The sequence below is a fragment of the Rhinolophus hipposideros genome (genome assembly GCF_964194185.1).
Source record: "Rhinolophus hipposideros genome assembly, chromosome: 5".
In the NCBI taxonomy this organism is placed as follows: domain Eukaryota; kingdom Metazoa; phylum Chordata; class Mammalia; order Chiroptera; family Rhinolophidae; genus Rhinolophus; species Rhinolophus hipposideros.
In genome coordinates, this window is record NC_138051.1 from 15,581,047 (window position 1) to 15,604,630 (window position 23,584).

A 23,584-nucleotide genomic window follows, 5' to 3' on the forward strand; every position below is an offset into this window, starting at 1 on the left:
CAGTTCTGTCATTCATTTGAAATTTGAGTTTTAAAAACCCAAAGGTTAAGTGTCAGTTACAAGTGTGTTGATTTTGAATTTCATTAAATATTTCTTGTTAATCTTGTTATGTTATTGAATGCTCGCTGTATGTCCAGCATTAAGCTCAGAAATTGTAGCAATCTCAAGGGACATCTAAGGCACAGGTCTTCTTATAAAGAAACTTAGTCTTGATAGAAAGACAAGATTAACACATGTGATAGAATGAAATAATAGTAGATTATAAAAGTGCTATAGAGGTTTAGGGAAGAAAATGAATGTATGCGAGATACAATTTATCCTAGAAGATAAATGGTTTTATAGCAACTTACACTGGTTTTTGAAAGATGGCAGAATTTATGTTAGTTGAAGAGACTACATTTTAGTCAGTGTGAGGAGAGGCCCAGAGGTGAGAATCAGCATGGTGTGTTGGGGAAAACTGCCCAGTGAGAGTTGATGGTTTGCATTGGTATGTAAGGGAAGTAGTTTTAAGTCTGTGTGTAGGTTGTTTGGAGATGCATTTGTAAGCAGAAACAGCCATTGTAGGTTGATGAAGAACAGTGTTTTGGGTAGACTTTGTCTGACAGTAGAATTCAGGATTTGTCAGGAAAAAGAATCTCAAGTAAGAAAACTGAATTAGGCTTTCTAAGTTTTTTAGGTGGAAGATAATAATAGCTTAAATTTCAGTATCAGTGGAGATTGGAAAAAAAAAATCTCAGTAACAGATTTTCTGTAGGAGAAAAAACAGAAGATGGTGTTTAAGCTTTTGGGTTAGGACATGTGACTTCTGGATATGGTATGATTTTGAATTGAGGGGGAGTTCCCAAAGGGAGACCTCCTCTGGGCAGCTAGAAATAGAGGGTGAAGTTATGTCAGGGCTAGATTTTAAATTTGGGAGTTAACATGGAAGTGCCCATTGATTATTTTTTAACATGGTGTATTTTCATTGACTTATGAGTTTTACATGTGGAATGACATCTTTATTTTTATATACTTATAGTCAAATATTTGAGCTTATGTTTGAGCACACCAAAGTGTACTGTGTTCTTATTTTGTAGACCTCAAGGGAAATAAAGGTTTCAGGAGCTATTGGACCCTGTGTGTCTCTCAATTCTAAAGGACCCTGTGTGTCTGAAAATGTAAGTCACCTTTATTCTAAAAAGAAAGGACAGTTTAATTTTCAGGGCAGAACTAACAGAGACCTGGGCTGGCAGCCTATTGCATTCCTTTCAAAATTATTGTATGGACTGTTTTTCAGTAGATAGTGGTTCACCCACCATCGGTATAGCTCTGTTTGTGGTACCTCTTTCCCAATACGCTTTTCCCACCCACCCCTAAATTAAAACTTTTGTACTATCACTAGTTTTTCTTAATTTTTTTTATTCCTAAGTTATTCCTTGTCCCCTTGTGCTGTGATTTGGGAAGTTGGAGACTTCTAAAAGTCAAAATTAATTCCTAATTTCTTTTTGTTAGTAGAATTTACAACAAAGTAACCAAATTAGCTAGATTTAAGTTTCATTTCCTGTTTTATTATTCCACCTGGTAGATGTAGAATATACTTAAAAATGGTAGAATTATGTACTACATCTGTAGAGAGGATGATGGGACAAATAACACCAAGTGAGTAATCATCTTTAAAATGGCAGAGTTAAAAATTAATTTTAAGCAGTTTGCATGGTCAAGATTTATATCTTATAAGTTTTCTTGGGAATCAGACTGTTTAAATTATGCAGTTCTGATCCAGAGAACCTGTATTCATATGTGCATATATTATGTGTTAAATCAATATCTCTTTACACATATCAAATAGTTGGATAGGAGGATAATGTTAGTTGTAATTACTTCATTAAATGGTAGTATATATTTTTGAAGTCTACAATATGAAGAACTTACATCAGTACTTTTGTAATTTCCTTAGCAAGAATTTGAATTATTTTATAATTTTATTGTGTAAAAATTGCTTAGTTTTATTTCATGACATATTTTATATGATCTTAACCTTAATCTTTTAACATTCAATGAATTAGTTAGAAACTTGAAATAGATTTTTTTCTTTTCATCTTGGTATAGATTATAATAACAAATTGTATTTCCAGCTTTCAGACATACTGTGTTTTATTTTTACAGGAGATAGGAACAGGTGGCACTTGTCAATGGAAGATATGTGGGCTTAGTCCCACTACAACTGTAGCCATATACTTTGAGGTTGTCAATCAGGTATGACTTTTTATATTTGAATATAACAATGTGTAGTTGAACAAGTACTTAATTTAGGCCATGAATATTTCCTAGTTTTTCTTCAATAGTAAGTATGACCCAAAGCTTACTCTCTTTTGAAGTTTTTGTTTGTCATTTTCTATTTCTCAAACCTATGCTCCTTGGTGGGAGGACATACTGTAATAGAAAAGAAATACCAGGAAAACCTGCAAATACCCAACCTTGGGCAACCCAACTTTTAGTCTCAGTTTTCTTTTTCTTTTTTTTTTAAATATAAAATTGAAGCATAAATATAATCTTAAATTTTGTTCTGGCTATGCATTTTTGTAATTCGGTATCTAGCTCCTCCTAGTTGTCACAAGGTACAACTACATATATCATGGTACATATGTCATGTAATGATATATGAGTCCTACAAGAAAGTTTATTAATGTCAAAATCCATAGAAAAAACTTGGAAGGTAAAGATTCCAATATTTGGAACCATTTTTTTTTCTGCTACAGGCGGAAATTATCATATTAAAGAATGATTTCATGTATAAATTATTGACTTATATTGCAATAGTTATTAGGCATAAAATGAACTATCAGCTGTTAATAGCCTTCCTAAGACAGGTGCAAGGATTTTTTTTTTTTTTTTAACAATTAAAATTTGTGAAAAAGATAATGGCTTTGAACAAAATGAAAAAACCAAAGCAAGAATATCTATTGTCAAAGGGCATGAAGAAAGTTTTCCTATTGACCACTTGCTATTTCTTTCTGAGGATCACTACTATATATCACTGTTGGTCTCTTTTTTAATGGTTTTCTGTTGGTCATCTGTTCATCATGTGATTATCTTCCTGAAAGTTGTGTTTTCATTTTATATATATACATAAGGGAATAGGACTTAGCTCAGTTTCTCTATCCATAGGTTACTATTTAGGCAAAATTGCCTCACTTACACCTTTCTTTATCTGTTAATTTCTTCGCTTTTCTCCCTTCATTTTGTTCTTTCATATCCCTCAGAATTATATGTTACTTGAAATTGATTTCCTAGCTGGACTCATTCTTCTTATCCTTCATCATTCTTTCCCTCTCTCCCAAGTCCATTTCTCTTTTATGTGGCAAATCACAACTGTTTTGTGTGCACTGTAAAAAATGTCCTTCTAATTGGTATTAAAATGAATTCTGTTGGACCCAGGATATGCAGCCTGTGACTGTGTGACAACAATATAATAGAGTTTGCTTAGTTTTTATTTTTACCTTTACACAGCATAATGCTCCAATTCCTCAAGGAGGGCGTGGGGCAATCCAGTTTGTGACTCAGTATCAGCATTCAAGTGGGCAGAGACGCATCCGAGTGACCACCATTGCAAGGAAGTAAGTTGTATTTGTTAGCGATTTAATTTACATATCAAAACTATTCTGGTTTGCACTCCCAAGCTGGGTTCCTATTTTAAGTGACATCTATGGCTAGAAAATGAACATATATGACTAATAGCATTTTATTTCTTTCTAGCCCCGCTTATTTGTTAAAATATTCGTTGCTAAGAACTTGAAAGCAATTTAAAAAACTATTCCTAAGACACATTCTTAAAATATTCTTTTACTTACCTTATTCTCCTGAGAGGAGAAAAACTAAGAATCATCCTTTAATTGGCAATAATAATATTATGATCCATTATTTATAATAATAGCACAGTAATTAACAGCATTACTTTTTGATTGATAATAAAGTTCTTAGCTACTTTTATCATTGTGTATTTTTTCAAGTGTTATTAGTCATTTAATTCATTTATGAAGCCTTTATTTGGCATCTGCTTCGTAGATACTTTTGGGGGAGAGTGTGGAATGCAAAAGATTTGAACATACTTGGTCTGCTAATGATGATGTGGAATAGGTCAGTCCTCATACTGTTTGGTGAAGGCCAGTGGTTCCCCCCACCGCCCCATCCTTTGGAGACTAATATTTTTATTAAATGCAATAAAATGAATTACTAGGAAAGTGAAATTTTAAAAATCATTCAAAATACAAATCCCTATTTTTGTTAGATTTATCAGACTTAAAATTATTTTCTTCAAGCGCTCAAAAGTCTCTAAGCACTTACTCTCAGTTTCCATTCTTACCTAATGGAGAATTGGCACTGGGTTCGTGTACCACACTGTGACTAGCATTGGTTGAGACCACAAAAGATAAAGTCTCTTAACAGTTAATATCATAGGGTAGTATTTTATGTAGCATAGTTATTTCCTATATTTGTTGATACAGTTTGGTTTCCAAAAGGGAATAATTAGGCACAGATTGAGATAATTCAGTTATCAGTATTTGGAAAATATTAAAAGATTGTTTGTCTATTTGAAAACAACTTAAATTAGAGAAAGAAGGGAGAAGAATTTTGAACATGTCACTGCCTGAATTCCCTTGGGATCACTTCTTACATCTTTGAGTCATGTAAAAGTGGTTCAACTTTTCAAGAAGTCTGTAAGTATTGTCAGACTTGCTTAAAGTGAGGTACTTTAGAGCCAAGATAAGCTGAAGTATTACAAAACTCTGTCTCTAAAATGTTAAACAAATAAGAACTATTGCTGGGTCTACCCAGGATCAATTTAATTGGGTTGAATTTATAGAATATGTTAATTTAATAAATTACTGCAATTTTATACATAATATCAAATTAATCCCTTAGCCTAAAATTTTCACTTACTAACTTTTAATTAGTTTTAGTCAGTGCATTAAAGGAGAAAAAAGAATACATAGTAATTTTAATTATGTAATTTTTATCACTAATAATTGAATTAAAGACCAGTGAATGGATCTTGAGAATATTATGCTAAGCGAAATAAATCAGATGGAAAAGTCAAGAACCAAATGATTTCACTCATATGTGACATATAAAACTGAAAGCAACAAACAAGACAAGCAAAAACTCATAGACACATACAATAGATTATTGATTACCAGTGAGGAAGGTGGGAGAGGGGAAAGGGAGTCAAATACATGGTGACAGAAGTAGAATTGACTCTGGGTGGTGAACACACAGTGTAACATACAGATAACATAGAATTTTACACTTGAAACTTATAATTTTGTTAATCAGTGTCACCCTAATAGATTTAAAAAATTGATATAAAAAAGTAAACTAGCTCTTGTCAGCTCATTAAAGAAGACCACTGAGAAAAAATATTCTTATATTTTATTCATTTTCCAGTTTAGTAAATGAGAATTACTTGTCAGAAAACCTGTTTTAAAAAAAAAAAAAAAGAAAACCTGTTTTTATATTTCCATATTTCTGCTTTTACAAAATTAAAGAAACACAATTTTAAACTCTGATAGACTTGTCTATCTATGTGCACATGTACATGCACAGACCTACGCTATTTTTTTTTGTAAAAATCTTATGTTTTAAGGAACAGTTTGGAGATCTCCCTTTACAGTTACTGTAGGAGATTTCATTAGGTTTGGATTAATTTTCTGAAAAATAATGCTGTAAAGAAACTGCCATTAGTAATTTTTTAAAAAATGCTATTTTTTTCTAAGTAACATTGGAATTTTGAAATATTGGAGTAATTTTCTGTGGCTTTTTAATTTAAATCTCTGATAGCCAACTATGATACTGTGATTATAATTATTCATCAGCATTTCTTTGCTTTTTTTTCTCTTTAGCTGGGCAGATGCTCAAACTCAAATCCAAAGCATTGCTGCATCTTTTGACCAGGAGGCAGCTGCCATTCTCATGGCCAGGCTGGCAATATATAGAGCAGAAACAGAAGAAGGACCAGATGTGCTTAGGTGGCTGGACAGACAGCTCATTCGACTGGTAAGAAGGGAACATCACGCTTTTCTAAATTCTTCTGCTTTTATTTGTCGTAAATCCTTGTTGCTCATAATGTCTTTCAAAGTAGTTAATAGTGTAACTGAATGAAGGACTGCTAGTCAAGTTGCTGAGTAAGGCATAATAATGAATAGTAGAATTTACTTTTCTGGTGAACTAAAATGCCTTTTTTCCTTAAAATGAAAATGACAATTAGGTAACCTATTATTTTTTTCTTTTGGCTTTAAATTAGCTTTAAGTACAATACTAAATCACTGTAATTGTTTTTGCTGTGTTTTTTTTTTTTTGCATATTTTTGTTCACTGCTATGGTTTTAGTTTTCTGTTTTCATCTTAATGGAAATTTTTAAGAGAAATTCCTTGGAATATAAAAAGTATACACAATACAATTATAGAAGAATACAGACAAGTCTTGATTATTATTTTTTTTTAATTTAAATTTATTTATTGGGGTGACAATTGTTAATGAAATTACATAATTTCAGGTGTCCAATTCTGTATTACATCAACTATAAATCCCATTGTGTGTTCACCACTCAGAGTCAGTTCTCCTTCCATCACCATATATTTGAAGTCTTGATTATTTAGATCTAGTTTACCAAAATGTATGTTAGTAATTATTGATAATGATGGTTAGCATTTCAGGAACTTACTACTTACATTATGACCTAGAATGCTTAAGGTCTTTTCCTAATGTTCCGCTTTTACTCAGCAAACTCTGACCTATCATTTCCCTGAAAGCGCTTCAATTCTTTAGCTGAGTCTTCAGCTCAAACACCCTGTTGAGAACTATTTCTGTGAAGCTATTGGGTTTCTGTTTATAGCACGAGGTTTTTGTGCTCTGTGTCTAGGTTTTCATGTAGTCTTTAAAACATTCTTGAGTGAACTAGTGTTTGTTTAATAAAGTTAGTCATTTTTATAGAATCATTCAGAGCTTTTTTTCATTTAATCCCCAAGAGTTTTTCTCCTGGCACCTGTCTGTGAAGAAAGCAGTGTTATGACAGCATCAGCGTATCTTTTTCTCTTTAACAAGAGACATAATACCTGTCATAGAGTCAACCATTGATTGTACACCATCAGTACAAATGCCAACACAGTTCCTCCAAGATGGACCTTTTGTTTCGAGATAGGAAGATAGAACATTAAATATATTTTGATCTTTGCTTGATTAGGGCAGCAGAAAAGTTTTCTTGAATTTCACTCTCATTTAGCAACTTGACATGACGTTGGTGAAATCTGTTGACTCATCAACCTGAATAGAGAAGCTTTTATTTTTCTTATTTTTCTTATTACACAAAGCTCTCTGCATCATGTGACACGTCGTCAGTACATTCACTTGTCATATTAAGATGGAACTTTTTCAGTTTCTCAGATTGTATCTTGTCCCAGCATTTTACTTACTGTAATTTTACATGTTGGCTTTTGTAGTTTCTCTCCAACTGTGTGCCTTTTTCTTTTCTGGGTGATAAGTTGTGCTCTGAAATAGCTTCCCAAGCCTTCTCACTGAATGTGACTTTAACAAATGCTTTCTTGTTCTGAGGTTCTAAAAGCTGTTTGAAGGAATCAGCACTTTTATTTGTCAAATGGCTGTGATTTGTAGTGCTTTTTCCATTTTTCTGGAGCTATTACTGCATTTGTAGATTACTACATATGACACAAAATTGAATAGTACAACTTGGGTTATCAGCCCATGTAAAATCACTGATAAGTAGCTTTCATTGTGAAGTTGAACTTTTTCTGTGCCCCTTGCTGCATGAGAGTAGTGAAATGACTCAGAAGATTGTAATTCTTCGGAATTCTCTGTAGGTTTATTTCTAGAATCCTTCTCTCCTACCTCACACTTCACCTTCAGAAATTGTCATATTGTTTGACATGCTTATAAAACACAAACACTAATAAAATATAAAATAGAATGGCCTTGTAAATAACAAAATGAACTACTTGCAAAGGGTACACAGTTACAGAAATCTCACAGTATATTTCATTTCTATTCTACACATTCTGCAATTTGCAGCGTTTCCAGCAGCAGCAAGGCTGCTGGGGTTAGAGGACAGGTGAGTCAGGGCACGATGAAACTTCCTCTGACTTCTGTCACAACAGTAGAGCTTGTCTGTTCTCCTGAGTCAGTTGGCAACTGTGTGTAAGAGGAAGTGGTGGAGGTCATTTGAGAGGGAGAGGCCGATGTTGTCAGATTACTGCATTGCTTCCTGTGCAAAACAACTTTCACTGACTGTCTGTGGCCTCCCTTGTGTGCAAAACTAAAAAAGAAGATATCCAAGTGAACAGTCCTGCTGCATACTGCCACATGGGACTGGAGGATCTCTAAAGAAATTGCTAACAGGATAACTTGGCAACTGTCCATCATTGTGGCTGATATCCTTTGGTATGCAAAGCTCAAAAAACCATTTTTTAAAAAATTCAGTCTGTTATAGAAACCCTAGTGAATAAGAACCCCTCATAGATGGTAGAAGTGGTGAGAATGTGATCTTTACATTCTTTTCTTTGATTGAATCAAATTAGTGTACAATTGAAGTGAAGCTTCAGGTGATGACAAATGAACCCTAGTTATAAGAAGTTATTCTAAGTAGCTAATAAGTATAGTTTCATTTTTTGTACTGATTCCATACTGTTGAATTTTCACCTATAACAATGATATTAGGTTGGTGCAAAAGTAATTGTGGTTTAAATGGTTAAAAATAATTGCAAAAACCGCAATTACTTTTGGACCAACCCAATAGCAACATGAATAGAGAAAGGGTTAATACCTTTCAGGTACTACACTTTTCTCTTAAGTTTTTTCCTAGTGAAAAAGCTATGAAATTATACTAACAAAGTTCTTTGCTTTAATTTGGCATAGTGAATACCATTGTTTTTTTTTTTTTTTTTCCTTGATGATTCAGAGTAGTTAAGTTAAAAATAAACATCTCTTTAAGAACTGATTTTTAGATAATGAGCATTTATAGGGCCACATTGGTGCTGGTACCACATTTACTTCTGACACCTTTAATATAAGCTTTTGCTCTCAGTGGTTGGCATCACTTAGGGTACCGGCACCAACACACCGTTTGCCACCTCCATTCTGTCTCTTGTTTGGGTCACTTTTGTGTTCACCTTCATGGGTTTGCTCCTTACCTTTTTTGACTCTTGACCTTTCTATTGAATGACATCCTCTTACAACTTAAGATTGATAGTTGATTTTTATTTCATCTTTGACCTTTGGTTTACCCACTAACCATTAATTGTATTCTTCCTTTAGCTGTGCAGCTAGCCCAGTGGATAAACACTTCATCGGATTAGACCTGGCCCAGGAGATCTCTCTTGTTTAAGATACTCAGGGCTTTCCTTGTAGTATTTACCCCAGCCAAGTTGTTTCTTGCTACACCGGTGGAACCAAGCCCTTTAGTTGTTCTGTTTTTACCATTCCAATTTTCTTACAGAGCTTAGACTGTGATCCTTAGGGCCCTTTCATAGGGCTGCTTTGATGCATAAAATATTACTGTATTAAAGACAGTACTAGCCTTCTTGCAGTGTTGTCATTTACCTCAAGAAAACTGTGTTGTTGTTGCTTTGTCTGCCCAATCATATTACTTCGGAAGAACTCAAACAGTGGATCTTTGGTAGATCCTTTATGCAGCAGTTTTTTTTCTCATTAGGGTTTTGGCCGGGTTTTAATATAAAGACTACTCCTCATGATAAATTAATGCTAGGGCATTTGATAAGTTCAGAAAAATTTTTAGGAAGTAGCTGAAAGATTAGAAATTTATGTTTGTGTTTGTTATACAGAATTTATGTTATCTGTGGTAAAGTATAGACTATATCATTGGTTTATTGTTGTTATATGTATGATAGAATGTGAAATTTTTCATATGTAAGAGTTTTTACAAATCAGTAAGATTTGGGCATAAAATGCAAAGGTCATGAATAAGGAATTAACAAAAGAAGGAATGCAAGTGAATAGTAAACATGAAAACATTGCCAATCTTATAATCAAAGCAGTAAAATAGAACAAGACAACAATTTTTATCTGTCAAACTGGTAAACATGACAAAAACAGGATAATGCTTAGGGTGGGTTAGTATTCAGGGAGATGGACAGCTTCATAGCTTGTAGGTCTGTGTATGAATCTGTACAACCTTTGTAACCCTCTGCATAACCTTATATATAGAGGGCAGTTGGTGATACATATCAGAACCTTGAAAACTACCTTTTACTCAGAAATTCTGCCTCTACGAATTTATCCTAAAGATATAATAGGACTAATGTAAATGCTAATAACGAAGGATTAGTTAAGATAGTTATGGTATATATCTCAATAAGTGGAATGCTAGTCAGCCATTAAAAATGAAGTAATAGAGTATTTAATGACATGAAAAAAATTCATAATAAAAGCAAAAATTTTGGACATAAGTATCAGATACATTCCACTCTGGAAATTAACCTTTTGGCGATCCAAATGCGCAGTTACCCAAGCATAAAAATCAGCAATCTTTTTGTTGTCATCATTAACGATAATATCAGATTTGCCTAATTCTTTCAACAGAATCCTAGGTGCAATTTAAAATGTGTGTATCTAATATAATGTGATCAATAGTTCTGAGTATTGCATGACATGTCGGCTCTTTCACAAAGTTTTTTCAGTGTATCTGATAGCCTAGATCTTTTCAAGTGTAGTTGATATTCCAGATCTGTACTGTCCAGGAGAGCTTTCCGCAGTGGTGGAAACACCTATAGTCTGCATTGTCCATTATGGAACTACTACCCACATGTGGCTGTGGGGCACCTGAAAGATGGCTAATGCAACTGAGCAACTGAAGGTTTCTTTAATTTTACTTTCTTTAAATTGCCACATAGCTGGTGGTTGTGATATTAGACAGTGCAGATTATTATCTTAATCTGTAAATTTGATCAGTGATGTATAATTAGGGGGCATTGAAGACTGCCAAACTCTTATTCCCAGATACCAAGATCTGTTTTCTGAGGATTCACTCTACATCTATAGCATTTCTATCTTTTGGATAACTGGTTCTGAAGTGACTTTTCCTGGAAGCCAAAAATGTGATCAAACCAGTTATGCCTTTTATGTGTTCTATAAGGCATAGATAAATACATAAATGACATAGTTGAACATTCCAGCAAAAGTTCGGCACTACTTCTAGCAGTGAGCCCTGTTATTTTTTTCTTTTTAGTTTTTCCCTTGATCATGTGCAACTACTATGATAAACATTGTCGGGAAATAGACCAGTTACATAAAAACTTTTCAGAGCAGAGACTTTGCTCCAGAACAGGGAGAGGAAGTTAACATTTATTGAGTGCTTAGTGTCAGTCATTGTGCTGAGCACTTTTTCATGTGGATTTTCTCAATTATTTAGATGCCTTTGGTCCCATTATCATAGAGGACTTTTTTCTCTCTTGGCAGAGTATGTGTCTTCTTTATTTCCTTCCAATTTCTGCCTTTGTGTTTCTTTGTTATTTACCAGTTTGTCGGTTTCTGATTTTATTTTCCTCAATCTGTCCTTCTTTTTGGTATTGTTTCTGGTGTGCCAGATTTCATACAGCAACTTGCTTTTGTAGCCCCTGTGATATTTTGATAACGTATCTTCCTGTCATTGGCTGTTGTCTTTTCTTAGGTACAATATTAGGGGACACATGTTGAGCTCTTTTGGTCATTATTTAAGAGCTATCAGAGATAGCTTAAAAAAATCCAGACATGTAAAGATGAGTTGTATTGGAGCAGAGTATTACTTACTTTTGAAATTCAAATTTTCTTTGAATTTTTCTTTGAAATTCAGTATTTCTTTGGTTGTAATCAGTCTCTTGGTAAGTATGTAAGTAATCTAATTTTGTCCTATATCAAGTATTTGCCTCCTACAGGGTAATAACACTTTAAAATAGAATATGTATAAGCAACAGTTTTAATTCTCTGCCAGGAAGTAATAACATGCTGTATTTTATTTAGTGTCAGAAATTTGGAGAGTATCACAAAGATGATCCAAGTTCCTTCAGATTTTCAGAAACTTTCTCCCTTTATCCACAGGTGAGTAAGTAAAAGTTTTATGTTCTTTTCTTTGTGTTGACAATAGCCTTCGGTCTCATTTTTCTCGTCATTTGTCTTTTATTATTCATCTTTTGTCTTTTGGATTTGGATTTGGATTTTCAAAGCCTGATGATGTTCTAAAAGGTGGCATAGACTAAATTCAAGGGAGATCTTCATCTCAAATATTTAACCCCAAATTTACCAATTACACATTCCTGTGAATAAACAGGAATGGCTTGAAATGGTTAAAGGGATGCGAGAGCCTGTCAATGCACCATGGATCATTACAAAAAGAAAAGGAATGAGAATTTCATGTTTTGGGAGAGATCTGTGGAGCGAGTCCCAGGCCAGGGAGCACCGTGTAGGTACTTGCGGCCTGAGGAGTGAGGGAGGTGAGAGAAATAACGGAAAAGACAGATGGGAGTACTTTGGAGCTGATCCTATTGATTGTATCAGGGTCTCAGTGTTGTATCAGGACAGCGGAGCTCTCCTTCATTCAGGCCTGACTCTCTCCCTTTCTGATCTTTCATATGAGGAGTGCGTGGAAGAGGCGAAAGTGAAAGGAGAAAGAATAAATAAAACAAAGTGTAGAGAATGTTACCATGTTTCCTGGAAAATAAGACCTAGCCGGAAAATAAGACCTAGCCGGAAAATAAGACCTAGCCGAACAATCAGCTCCAACATGTCTTGGAGCAAAAATTAATACAAGATCCAGTCTTATTTTACTATAAGACCGGGTATAATATAATATGATGTGATATGATGTGATATGATATAATATAATATATAATATAATAAATAACGGATCTCATATTAATTTTTGCTCTAAAGGACGCATTAGTTCTGATTGTCTGGCTAGGTCTTATTTTCGGGGAAGCAGGGTACTTAGAGATAACAAATTGAGTATATGTGAGTCCTTTTAAAATAAACCAATGCAGGCCCTTTCCAGTGCAATTTTTGGGAGCTATACAAAAAGTAGAAAATCTGCTAATCTATTTTTATGTTCTCTTAGTTTTTGGTGGTGGTAATGAGTAGTAATAAAAAAGCCTGGAGACGTGGCCAGAGAGATGAGGAACAAAAAGAATGCTGATGATGTACCAACTGGAGTCAGCCTCTGAATAACTTAGACCTCAGCTAGAGGTTTTTGTCTGTTCTTGTTTTTCTTTTGAGTCACCTCTTTTGCTTTACTTTTTTTATTGTTGAATTATATTTTCAAGTAACTGAAATATCACGAGTAAGATTCTGAGGAATACAATTGAGAATGTTATTATAACTGGTTTCACTGTGGGTTTAGTAGTTGTAATCAAATGCTGTTTATAATAGTAAACTCCTATTGTAATGTGAAAATCAATAAAAGCTATCTCACGTTTTTATTTTGCAGTTTATGTTTCATTTAAGAAGGTCTCCTTTCTTGCAAATTTTTAACAATAGTCCTGATGAGAGTTCATATTATCGTCACCATTTTATGCGTCAAGATCTGACCCAGTCTCTAATCATGATTCAACCTATTCTGTATGCGTATTCTTTTAGTGGACCGCCAGAGGTAAGAGGGGCTTCAAAAAAAATTGGCTTTGTTACTGTGATTTGTGCCATTAAAAAGTGGAAACAACTTTTTCTTGAAATAGAGTTACTAAATATAAGAATTTAATTCAATAATAATTATTTTAAGTTACTCACATATTCACTTAAAAATACATAGGAGTGCTTATTGTGTGCTAGACACTATGCTAGGCCATATTAGGAAATCATTAACAAAATAATGAAATAACAAAGTGGAAGAGACTTTTAAGATCATTTTTTCCAATCATTTTGTTGTTCAATTCCTGTAGAGCTTGGGATTCTCATGTCTTTAATAGTGTCTGGAGGTGATGATAATTCTAGAATTTGTAGCTTCTTCCAGAGTTTAGTGTCAGAATAAAGCCTCTTGCTTTAATATAATCTCATTTTTCTTGAGTCTTTTTTGAATATGATACAGTTGATCATAAAGATGTATACTTAGAAAAAGGATAAAGTATTCATTTAGCCTCCTTACCAAACTGTCCCACTTACTTTTTAACCTATTATCAAATAAATTACTGTTTTTTTCATTCTGTAGTCAAAATTACCTGTTTTACCACTTAAAAGTATGTTTAAAAAAAGGTGTATTTGAAATTAATACTTTTGGAAAGGCAGTATAAAGAGAATATTTATAATATCTTAATTAATGATCCCTTATGATGCCTTTATTTACTATTTTGTAAAAAATTGAAGGTAAAATGTTTTATTTTGTTATTATAATTGTTTTAGTAACTTACTTCATGGTTTCTACTTTTCTAGGAAAAATGTATTTTTAATATGTTGATCTAGCTGTCTCTTAATTATTTGAATCAGGAAAGAAAGTTTAAAGAAATAACTTTAAAAAAATTTCAGAGTAATATATGTAAATTGTAGACATTTGGAAAATGTAGAATGGTCTTTAGAAGAAAATTGGAATCCCACCATCCCTAGTGCCTCTCCTGTCAAAATCCAACCTTTCCATTTATTCCATGAATCCCCTTAGCTTCATTTTCTTAAGGCTTTGCTTTTGGAGTTACCTTCTTTCTTTCTTGCATTATAATTTTTTCTCTGTCCGGATCATACGTTAACATAGAAGCATTAACAGCACCATGTTAAAATAAACAGAAACCCTCAACCTCACATTTTTTCTAATTGCCACCCCATTTCTCTGGGCCTGGTCACAGCTAAACTCAGAATTGAAGTTACTTGTTGTCTGTACTTTCTCACCTCATATTTTCTTAGTCTGTACAAGTCAGACTCTTGCCCCTATCATCATACTGAAACAGCTTATCAAGGCTACCAGTGTTGTACATCTTGCCAGAACTCTTAACGGTATTTTCCTAGGGAGGACTCGCCTTGCAAACCTTTTGCTCCAGACTTGGCTGACACCTACAGTTCCTGCTGGTTTTCCAGCAAAAGACTTCTCCCTTTCAGATCTCTAAGTGTTGTCACGCTCCAGGGCTCTCTCTGGCCTTTTCTCTGTCTTCCCTCTCTCTGAGTGATATGGTCGAATCCCCTAGCTTTGACTACCTTTTTCATGCATGTGATACCCAAATTGATGTCACTAGTTCAGGCCACTCCCTTTTCATTTCATAGTCCCAATTTTTCCATCTGCCCCACATTTGCTGTACCCCACCTTTCCTCTCTCAGTACGCACTGTAAGCCTCGATTTTCTCATGACTCTATTTTTCAATTGTTACCTCAGTTTAGAGACTTCTCAGAAAATTAACTTAGAATATGCCATGGGAATTCCTATTAGCAAGAGGTTTTAAGTAATATGTTATAAATTTAAAACTTAAAACATTCAAATGAATAGATCCTGGAATGATCTTTCGTGTCTTTGAGTAATTTGTTTTTTCTTCTTCCTCCTTTCTCATGTTCTCCTTCACGTTAGCCGGTTCTCCTTGATAGCAGCAGCATTCTTGCAGATCGTATTCTTCTCATGGACACATTCTTCCAGATTTTGATTTATCATGGTGAGGTAAGATGGCCTAGCATTTAAAGCTGTGCACGGAGGTGCAGTCAAATGTTTTCCCTTCACTCTGTGGCTGGTGTTTTATTTACCACTAGGATTTTTGCTTTTTTTTTTGCTTTTTCCTTTTGTTTTTTGATAATGTTTGTGTCTTCAAATAGCTTGTTAATGTGCTTAAAGGAGAAATCAGAAATGCAGACGCCTGTTCTCTATTAAATACAGAGTTATAAAACGGTATAGAGCCTATGTTGACTTATTCAGTTAACTTAAAACTAAGCCATGCTTAAATTTTTGGGTGATTTAATTAAATGGTTTTTGGAGCCATTTACCTTAATAAAAGAATTGATTCAGATGCTCTTCTAAAAGTATATTATCTTTATAATATTATTGCTATTATTATTAAAGTTTTTGTGTTGATATATCTTGCCAGAATGTGGCTTCATTGGTAAACGTTTCATAAGAGTAGGTCATTAATTTAGAAGTCTCTGGGAGATCTTCTGTAACAAAAATTCCCCTCATTTATCATAAGCTTAGGTAAATAGCTTTTAGCCAACATTAATTTGATAAGCATAGGATTTTTAAGTTTTCTGGTGTAATTGTTTTTTATTTTTAAAGGAGAAGAAATATACTAATTTTGCATCTATTTACTCAAGAACACAGAAATTAGTATTCTTAACTTTAAAAATTGAGATAAATGGAATAATATTCTATAATTTCCTTATTTTTCCGAAAATTTCTTCCTTTGAAAAATTTCTTCTTTTAGAATTTTTAGATGGGTAACAAATTAAAAATAATAGTTCCTTTAATTGTTTTAAAATTAGACCATAGCCCAGTGGCGCAAGTCAGGATACCAGGACATGCCAGAATATGAAAACTTCCGCCACCTTCTGCAAGCCCCAGTGGATGATGCCCAGGAGATTCTTCACTCCCGGTTTCCAATGCCAAGATACATCGACACTGAGCATGGGGGCAGCCAGGTAAGTACTGTTAGTTGTGTGTATTTGTTCCTACTTTTGCAGTGAGGCGTTCCTACCTGCTTTCTGACTTTAATTTGAATAGACTGCTTCACCAGGCAAACGAAAGAGGAAGGGGATAGGCAGGAGATGATGGATCCAGCAGAAGGTATGCTTGCTTTCTTGCCAGAAGCTGGCAGTTTCTCCCATTTTCTGCCTCCAGCCCAGCTCTCATAACCAGGAGAGTATCATCATGGAATGTTAACTTTAGCTGAGCAAGGAGACATGGACAGCTCGGGAAATAACTTAGTGTCCTTTTCTTAAAGCTGTTATTTCCTGATTAAGTCTATGCATATGACGTTTGTGGTCATGTAATTTTTCCTGTTTTCCTCATTCTGTCATTCCAGTTTTGTAGAAAATGTCATATAAGAGGAAAGCACTATGTCATTATAAAAGGCTTTGTGGTTTGTAGAATTATGAGGATTAAATAAGATACATACACATGTACACACGGGCCTTTTGGGCCTTTCCGAAGTCTAGGTTGGACCCCTTAACACACATTATTAAAACTCTTTTTAGTTCTCCCTTGTAATTCTTCTTTGAGTTGTATTAAATTGATTATAAGTTGTTAGAAGTTTATTTTACTTCTCCTTTAAGATGGGTCATGCTTTGTTTTTTGCTGTGTTCCTTGTGCCTAGCACAATATTACAAAGTAGGTAGTAAATATCAGTAACTGTTCTTCAGAAATGATAGCAATTATTATTAGGGTTTTATTATATTTATAATAGCTACCATGTATTGAGAATTTGCCAAGCTGATAGCCCTTTACGTACCTTATCTCACTTGATCGTCATAATAGTCCTATTATCTCCATTATACAGATATTAAAACTGAGACTTAGGTTACCTGTGGCCCAAGAAACACAGTAAATGGAGGAAGTGGGATTTGAATCCACATGTTCTGACTCTGGAGCCAGTTGTCTTGTGTTAAACTGTGTACTTATATAGAGTAGCAAATGATTTTGTGTGGTACTAAATTTCAGACAATAAGAATGCCTGTGTTCTTCCAATATGAAATAATAAGTTATGACTGTTTCTCTCATTGATGTCTCACCATGTGCAGCGCTATTTCCTCTTTTATTCTGTTTTTTTTTTTTTTTTTTAAATTATGATAAGGCATAGTGGATAGACGGGTAAAATGTGTAGGTTGTCTCATAGTATATGGCCTATAGTTTTAAAAAGTTTGAGAGTCATTGTTTAAAGAAACAGAATATATAGATTTTCATGGTTTTTATTTTTATCATTTTTTGGAACTTCAAACCTCTGATGATGTTTCAGACCAGATGTTTAGTAAATTTCACACTAGCTTTGTCATAATTGTGGCACACATAATTTTTATATGCTTAGTTTTAGATTCAACAATTTTTATTTGTTATTAATATTATAAATGTATGATTTGGAGAGGAGGGTGCATTTATTATTTATTTGTAACATAGTGGCCTACATATTTCAAAATTTAGTTCATTTTTTAAAAAGTTACATTTCAATGAGATTAATTTTAACCACAACATATTAAATAAAATTGATTTTAGATGGCATATTGTATTTGTTTAACTTATATCGACTAAGTCTATTTTTGATGGATAATGTTATTTCTTTGCTTTTAAGGCCCGTTTTCTGCTTTCAAAAGTCAACCCTTCACAGACTCATAATAACATGTATGCCTGGGGACAGGTAAGTGTAAATAGCAGATCTTGGAAGTTATTTCTTTGTGTATTTATAGTTTATTATTTCACTGAGAGCTACATTTTTCCCTATGTATTTGGTAACACTTTCTACTGGAAAAGTAATGAAAAAGTAGGAGTAGAAAATAGAATTAGTATTTGGTGGCACTGTAGGAAAAAAAAGTGATCGTATGAAATAGATAGAACTCTTTTATATTTCAAATTTAGCACCACACCCTTGAGATAAAAGCAATAAAATGTATAATATAAGATAGAATTGATGATTTAAACTTGATACTAGGCCATGAACCTCAAAAGGCCGTAGTCAAGCCAGGAGAGATCGGGATTGTAGTTGAGTAGGAGAGGCTGGAGGCCTGAAAAATCATTATTAATATATTTTAATTGGGTAGATGTTTTACCTCTTGGTACAATATATCAACATTTATCGATATTGGTACTTTAGGGTACACAGCAATCATTGCTGCCTTTGAAGAGCTTGTGGTCTATTATTAAAGATAAACATACATACCTAAGGAATTAAAATACAAGGCAGAATGGGATATGTGCTTTTAGAAAGATGTAAAATATTAGAGGTTAGAAGAAGAGAGGAGGTCACATGGTGGCAGCAGGAGAGGGTGTGTGATCAGAAAAGAGCTCAGAAAAGGGGACATTTCCTTTTAGAATGAATATTATTTGTAGCCAATAGTTGGAAATTACACAAGGAAGGGAATTCTAGGTAGAGGGTGGTATGGCTGAAGTAGAATACATGTAGGGCCGAACAGTAGAAGACAAGCTGGAAATGTGTCATCTGACCAGGTGGTGGAGGATTTTGAATGCCAGGTTGAGGACTGAGGAGTCTTTATTGGTTAAATGATGGGACGTTATTGGGTGTTTTTGGACAGAAGAGTGAATTTGAGTCTTCGATAATATAGTTGAGTGGTAAGGTTAATTGGGGGCAGTCTGTAGATTAAAGCTATATCTATTGAAGTAATCCAAGTTAGAAGAAATGAATGCAAGGTAGTGAAAAGGAATCGATTTGGGAGATGTTTCCATAGTAGACAACAATGGGACTTGATTAGAAGTTGCAAGAAAATAAAAGTTATTCCAGGGCAAGACAGCTATACACAAAATCTGAATTCTGATCGGACCCTGGATTTGAGGGGGAGAGAACTATAATTGGGATGGTTTGTGAAATTTGAGTGGAGTATATGTCAGATACTAGTACAATATTATCACATTTCTTGAGTAGTGTGATAATGGCGTTGTGGTTATGTAGGAGATTGTCCTTGAACTTAGGAGATATATCCTAAAGTGTATATAGAGGGTAAAATGTCATGATGTCTTCAACTTGCAGAAGTGATTCAAGAAGAAGAAAAAGAAAAGGAAAATATACAGAAACATAAAGCAAGTGTGGCAAAATGTTAATCAGTGAATTTCGGTAGAGTATGTGCTGTTTATTGTACTTTTAACTTGTCTGTAGGTTTGAATTTTTTAAAAAAGAAATAGTTGAGGGAGAACAAAGTAATTTGGGGTTGTGATACTTTTGAAAACTTGTTTCTTAATTTCAGTTAGAAAGTAAACAGAATCATCAACAGGAACGATAACCAGGTAACTAGGAGAACAGGTGCCAGAAGTGGGAGAATGGAGAGGAAATGTTTGACTTGAGACACACTGAGTTTAAGATACTGTCTAGATGTCCATGTTGAGCCAGCTATTGGAAATTTGTGTTTGGTGATCACGGAAAGGAGGGGAAAGTTGACTGTAGAAAGGTGATACTTAAAGTCATCACAGTGGATGTTTGTTCAAGGAGAGAGTAGAGAGGCAAAAGAGGCGTGAGATAAAACCTTGAAGTATGAGTGGTGGGAATATTTTATAAATAATCAGAGAGGTGGAGGGAAAACAAAAAGAATACCATGTTATAACAGGTGAGGGAGGACTTTGTAGAAGGAAGAAAGAAGATGGGGGTAACAAACACCAAGCTGCTGCAGATACTTGAATGATTATTTCAGTAAGTAGAATTATTTCAATAGGAAGGTGAAGACTGAAAAAAGGTAGATGGATTTGATGACAAGGGGGTCCTTTGTGGCCCGTGTGGTAAGTGGTTTTAACATGGTAGTTGAGTAGAAAATTGATTGTGAGGCATTAATGGGTGGTGAAGAAATGGAAGTTGTAAGTATAAATGATTCTTTTGCAGAAGTATTCTGAGTTTGAATAGTAGGATAGAAGGAGTAGGTTGATTATTATTAGGGTTAGGGTACAGAACTTGTAGACTAAATGTAAGGAGCTGATGGAGACGCGCAAAAGAACGGCCTGGAGATGTTTAAGCTCCTCAGAAGGAGACAGTGTGATCACCAGCACTACGTATCAGGAGAAAAGTATTGGGAAGGAGGCAGGACATTTATTTCTGCACAAGCTATGGATGAGAAGAAGGCTGAAAACAGATTTTGAGGTGGAGAGAAAGCTCACATTGGGTAGTTGTCTGTTTTTTTTTAGTCATCGAAGATTACTTGCTAAAAGTGAGAACTGTTGGGGTTAAAGATAGAAAATAGAAAAGATTAAAAACAGCTATACGAAATACAAGAAATCAACAGAGGATGAATAAAAGGCTTTTACAGCAGAGGTGAGGGCCCTTTTTATTTACTGACAGTTTCTAGAGCGTACTTCCATAATGTTCTTTAACCATGCTTTGTAGTTCAGGCATTGCATCAATGAAAGACTCTGGGGCTAATTCAGAACTGTAGCTAAGGACGATGGACACTAAAGAGAGTAGAATAATTTAGAGCAGAGTGAAACAGTAGACTCTGAGGTCCTGACTGGACCTCAGAGATAAATGAAGCAGTAATTGGAATTTAGGCCCCTTCCATTTAAATATAGAGGCACCTGAAATTTTTGCTTTGATTTCTCTTCCTTCACTGTTTCTCTGGCTGATTGTATCCACTCCTCTGGCTTCAGCTTTCCTCTGACACTGACTTGCGGATCTCCACCTTTGGTTTGGCCTCACACTGAGCTGTCAACTTGAATTTCTGCTATAACTGTGTGCTGCACAGCACTTGAGTTGCCTGTAGACTTTTCATAAGCAGCATGCCCCAACTTGAATGTGTAACTTTCACACTATCTTGTGCTTCCTGACTTTCCTAGTTTTACAGAGGCCCCCACTATTTTCTCAATTCCCAAGTCATTTGGGAACCTTAGTCATTTATATTACATCCCTTCTGCCCCTAGTTATTCAAAGATGGTTTGATCTATTGCCTCTGTCCGTTCCTTGCTTTCCCTGTCACTAACCCACGTCGAGCCCTTGTTACTATCCACATAGCTGGTTAGAATTTCCCGCTAACTGGTGTCAGTGCTTCTGCCTTTTCCTCCATTTTGGCTCTGGCCAGAGTGGTTTCAAGTCAGCACTGTTTAGAAATCTTCAATAAGCCCCTATTATATCACATGTTTACTTTTTATATTGCTGCTGAGAGTCCCTTATGGTATGATCCAAATAACTTTTTCTACTTTTAGCTCCTATTTAGTCATTTTAGCCAAGCTGGACTTGCCATTCCACTTTGAATAAATTGAGCATGTTCGCATCTCAGTTACTTTGTCCCTGTCATCACTTAGACACATCATAGCCATCCCTCAGGGCTCAGTTCAGAACTCACTGATTCCATGAAACCTTTTCTGATTGCGTGACTGGATTTGTATAATATTCCTGCTTCTTCATCCCTTTGATTCCCACCCATTTCTAACGGTACTTAATTTCTCCTGTTAGATTATAAATTACTCAAGGACAATAACTGTATCATTTTCATTTTGGACTTTCCACAGTACCTTAAACTAGCACATATTGAATATAGTGGATGTGGACGAGAGAACAGAGATTAAAGTACGGGAGGTTTATGGAGGTGGTTAGGAGTTAAGGAAGTTTTCTGATATAGATAAATGAATTGATCCAAGGTCTAAAAGTCCTGAAAAGTAAGGAGATTTTTTATAGCAAGGAAAGAAGCTTAATCTGGGAAGATTTGGAAAAGGTATGTAGCACATGTGAGAGAAAAAAATTTATGCCCATTTAACGCACATGCGTTTAAAACCTATCACCCCCACCCTGTTCTACTTCTTGTGGGATCAGAAAGCCAAGTATAATACTATGATGCGGAAGTTTGGAGTACAGAATGTACTGCAAACCAGCCTTTCCATTAAACTTCAACTTAGTCATCTGAGTATGGGTTTCAATTCTGGATCCCACAATTTCAGAGAAACTTAGACTTAGTTAAGAAGATTGCAAGAAAATAGAAACAGCACTAATAAATAAAGTTCACAGAAATGGCTGTTAATCACTATGGAAAAGTGGAAGTTAAAGGATACTTTAAATAGTATTTGTCAGCGGTCACATATCAAATAACCTTAGGGGCCATTTTGGCAACACCTGAGTGACTGAGTATAATTCCTGACATTCTCAGTATCAGGAAGCAGTACCTGGGGACACAGGGTTGTGGTGGTGTAGGGTTCGTGGGGAGGATCTTTAGAATCTTCTTCTAAAGGGTGTAGCTTTAGAATCTTCTTCTAAAAAAGTCAGCTGGAGGGGAGGAACTGACTTTTGCCCTTTGCGTAACTCAGTGAACAAAATTTTGTGAGCCCACATTATGCAGACCAAATACAGTATGTCTCTTTGTGGCTGAATTTCTGCATAAAAAACCCATGGTTTAGCTGGTGGAAATACTGACTTGTCCCTCGTTTTTTTTCTCAGTTTAAATTACAACACGGAGATGTAGTTGGGAGACAGGTAAAGAACTTGTTGAGGCGGAGAGATGTCCTTCTGGATTGGTAGTTGCAAAGGCAGACTTTGCAAGTGACGTAACTTGTCTTCGTGTTCACTTCCTTGTCTGCTACCGAGTTTAACAAAACATGCTTGATATGCACAGTGATACTCAGTAAAGGTTAGCTGTTAGTGTTCCTCATCAATGGAAAAAACAAGTCTCTCCTTGAAGATATTTCAGAAGGGGGAAGAAGCTATTTTAAACTTTGAACTTTAGTTTTTGCTTCCTGGAAGTAGGGGCATTAGAGGTATAGACAAGAGCCCTGAGGTTTTTCTTGAACTATGATTTTTGTAAGAGAAATTATGTTAATATTTTCATAGATAATCATAATAACTAATCAGCTGAATTTGTATTATGTTTTGGTCACTATGCTAAACTTTTTATGCACTCCTATTTAATTATTAAAACACTCCTATGAGGTAGGTACTATTAACCCTACTTTTCAGAAAAAGAAATTGAGGCTTGTATAGATTAATTAACTTACCCAAGATCACATAGCCCAACTGAGGCGGGGTCCAGA

At 34.8% G+C, this 23,584-nt stretch overlaps 1 protein-coding gene across 1 annotated transcript in view; it reads left to right on the forward strand.

Annotated features, from left to right (window-relative positions):
• The window catches only part of SEC23A (SEC23 homolog A, COPII coat complex component), a 50,391-nt gene that overhangs the window by 21,344 nt on the left and 5,463 nt on the right, over nucleotides 1–23,584 (forward strand). The window contains exons 11-19 of the mRNA XM_081049769.1: nucleotides 1,077–1,157; nucleotides 2,146–2,235; nucleotides 3,490–3,596; nucleotides 5,880–6,033; nucleotides 12,004–12,081; nucleotides 13,463–13,624; nucleotides 15,512–15,598; nucleotides 16,411–16,566; nucleotides 18,210–18,275. Of these exons, the coding sequence (XP_080905895.1) occupies nucleotides 1,077–1,157; nucleotides 2,146–2,235; nucleotides 3,490–3,596; nucleotides 5,880–6,033; nucleotides 12,004–12,081; nucleotides 13,463–13,624; nucleotides 15,512–15,598; nucleotides 16,411–16,566; nucleotides 18,210–18,275 (981 nt within the window). The remainder of the gene's footprint in view (nucleotides 1–1,076; nucleotides 1,158–2,145; nucleotides 2,236–3,489; nucleotides 3,597–5,879; nucleotides 6,034–12,003; nucleotides 12,082–13,462; nucleotides 13,625–15,511; nucleotides 15,599–16,410; nucleotides 16,567–18,209; nucleotides 18,276–23,584) is intronic.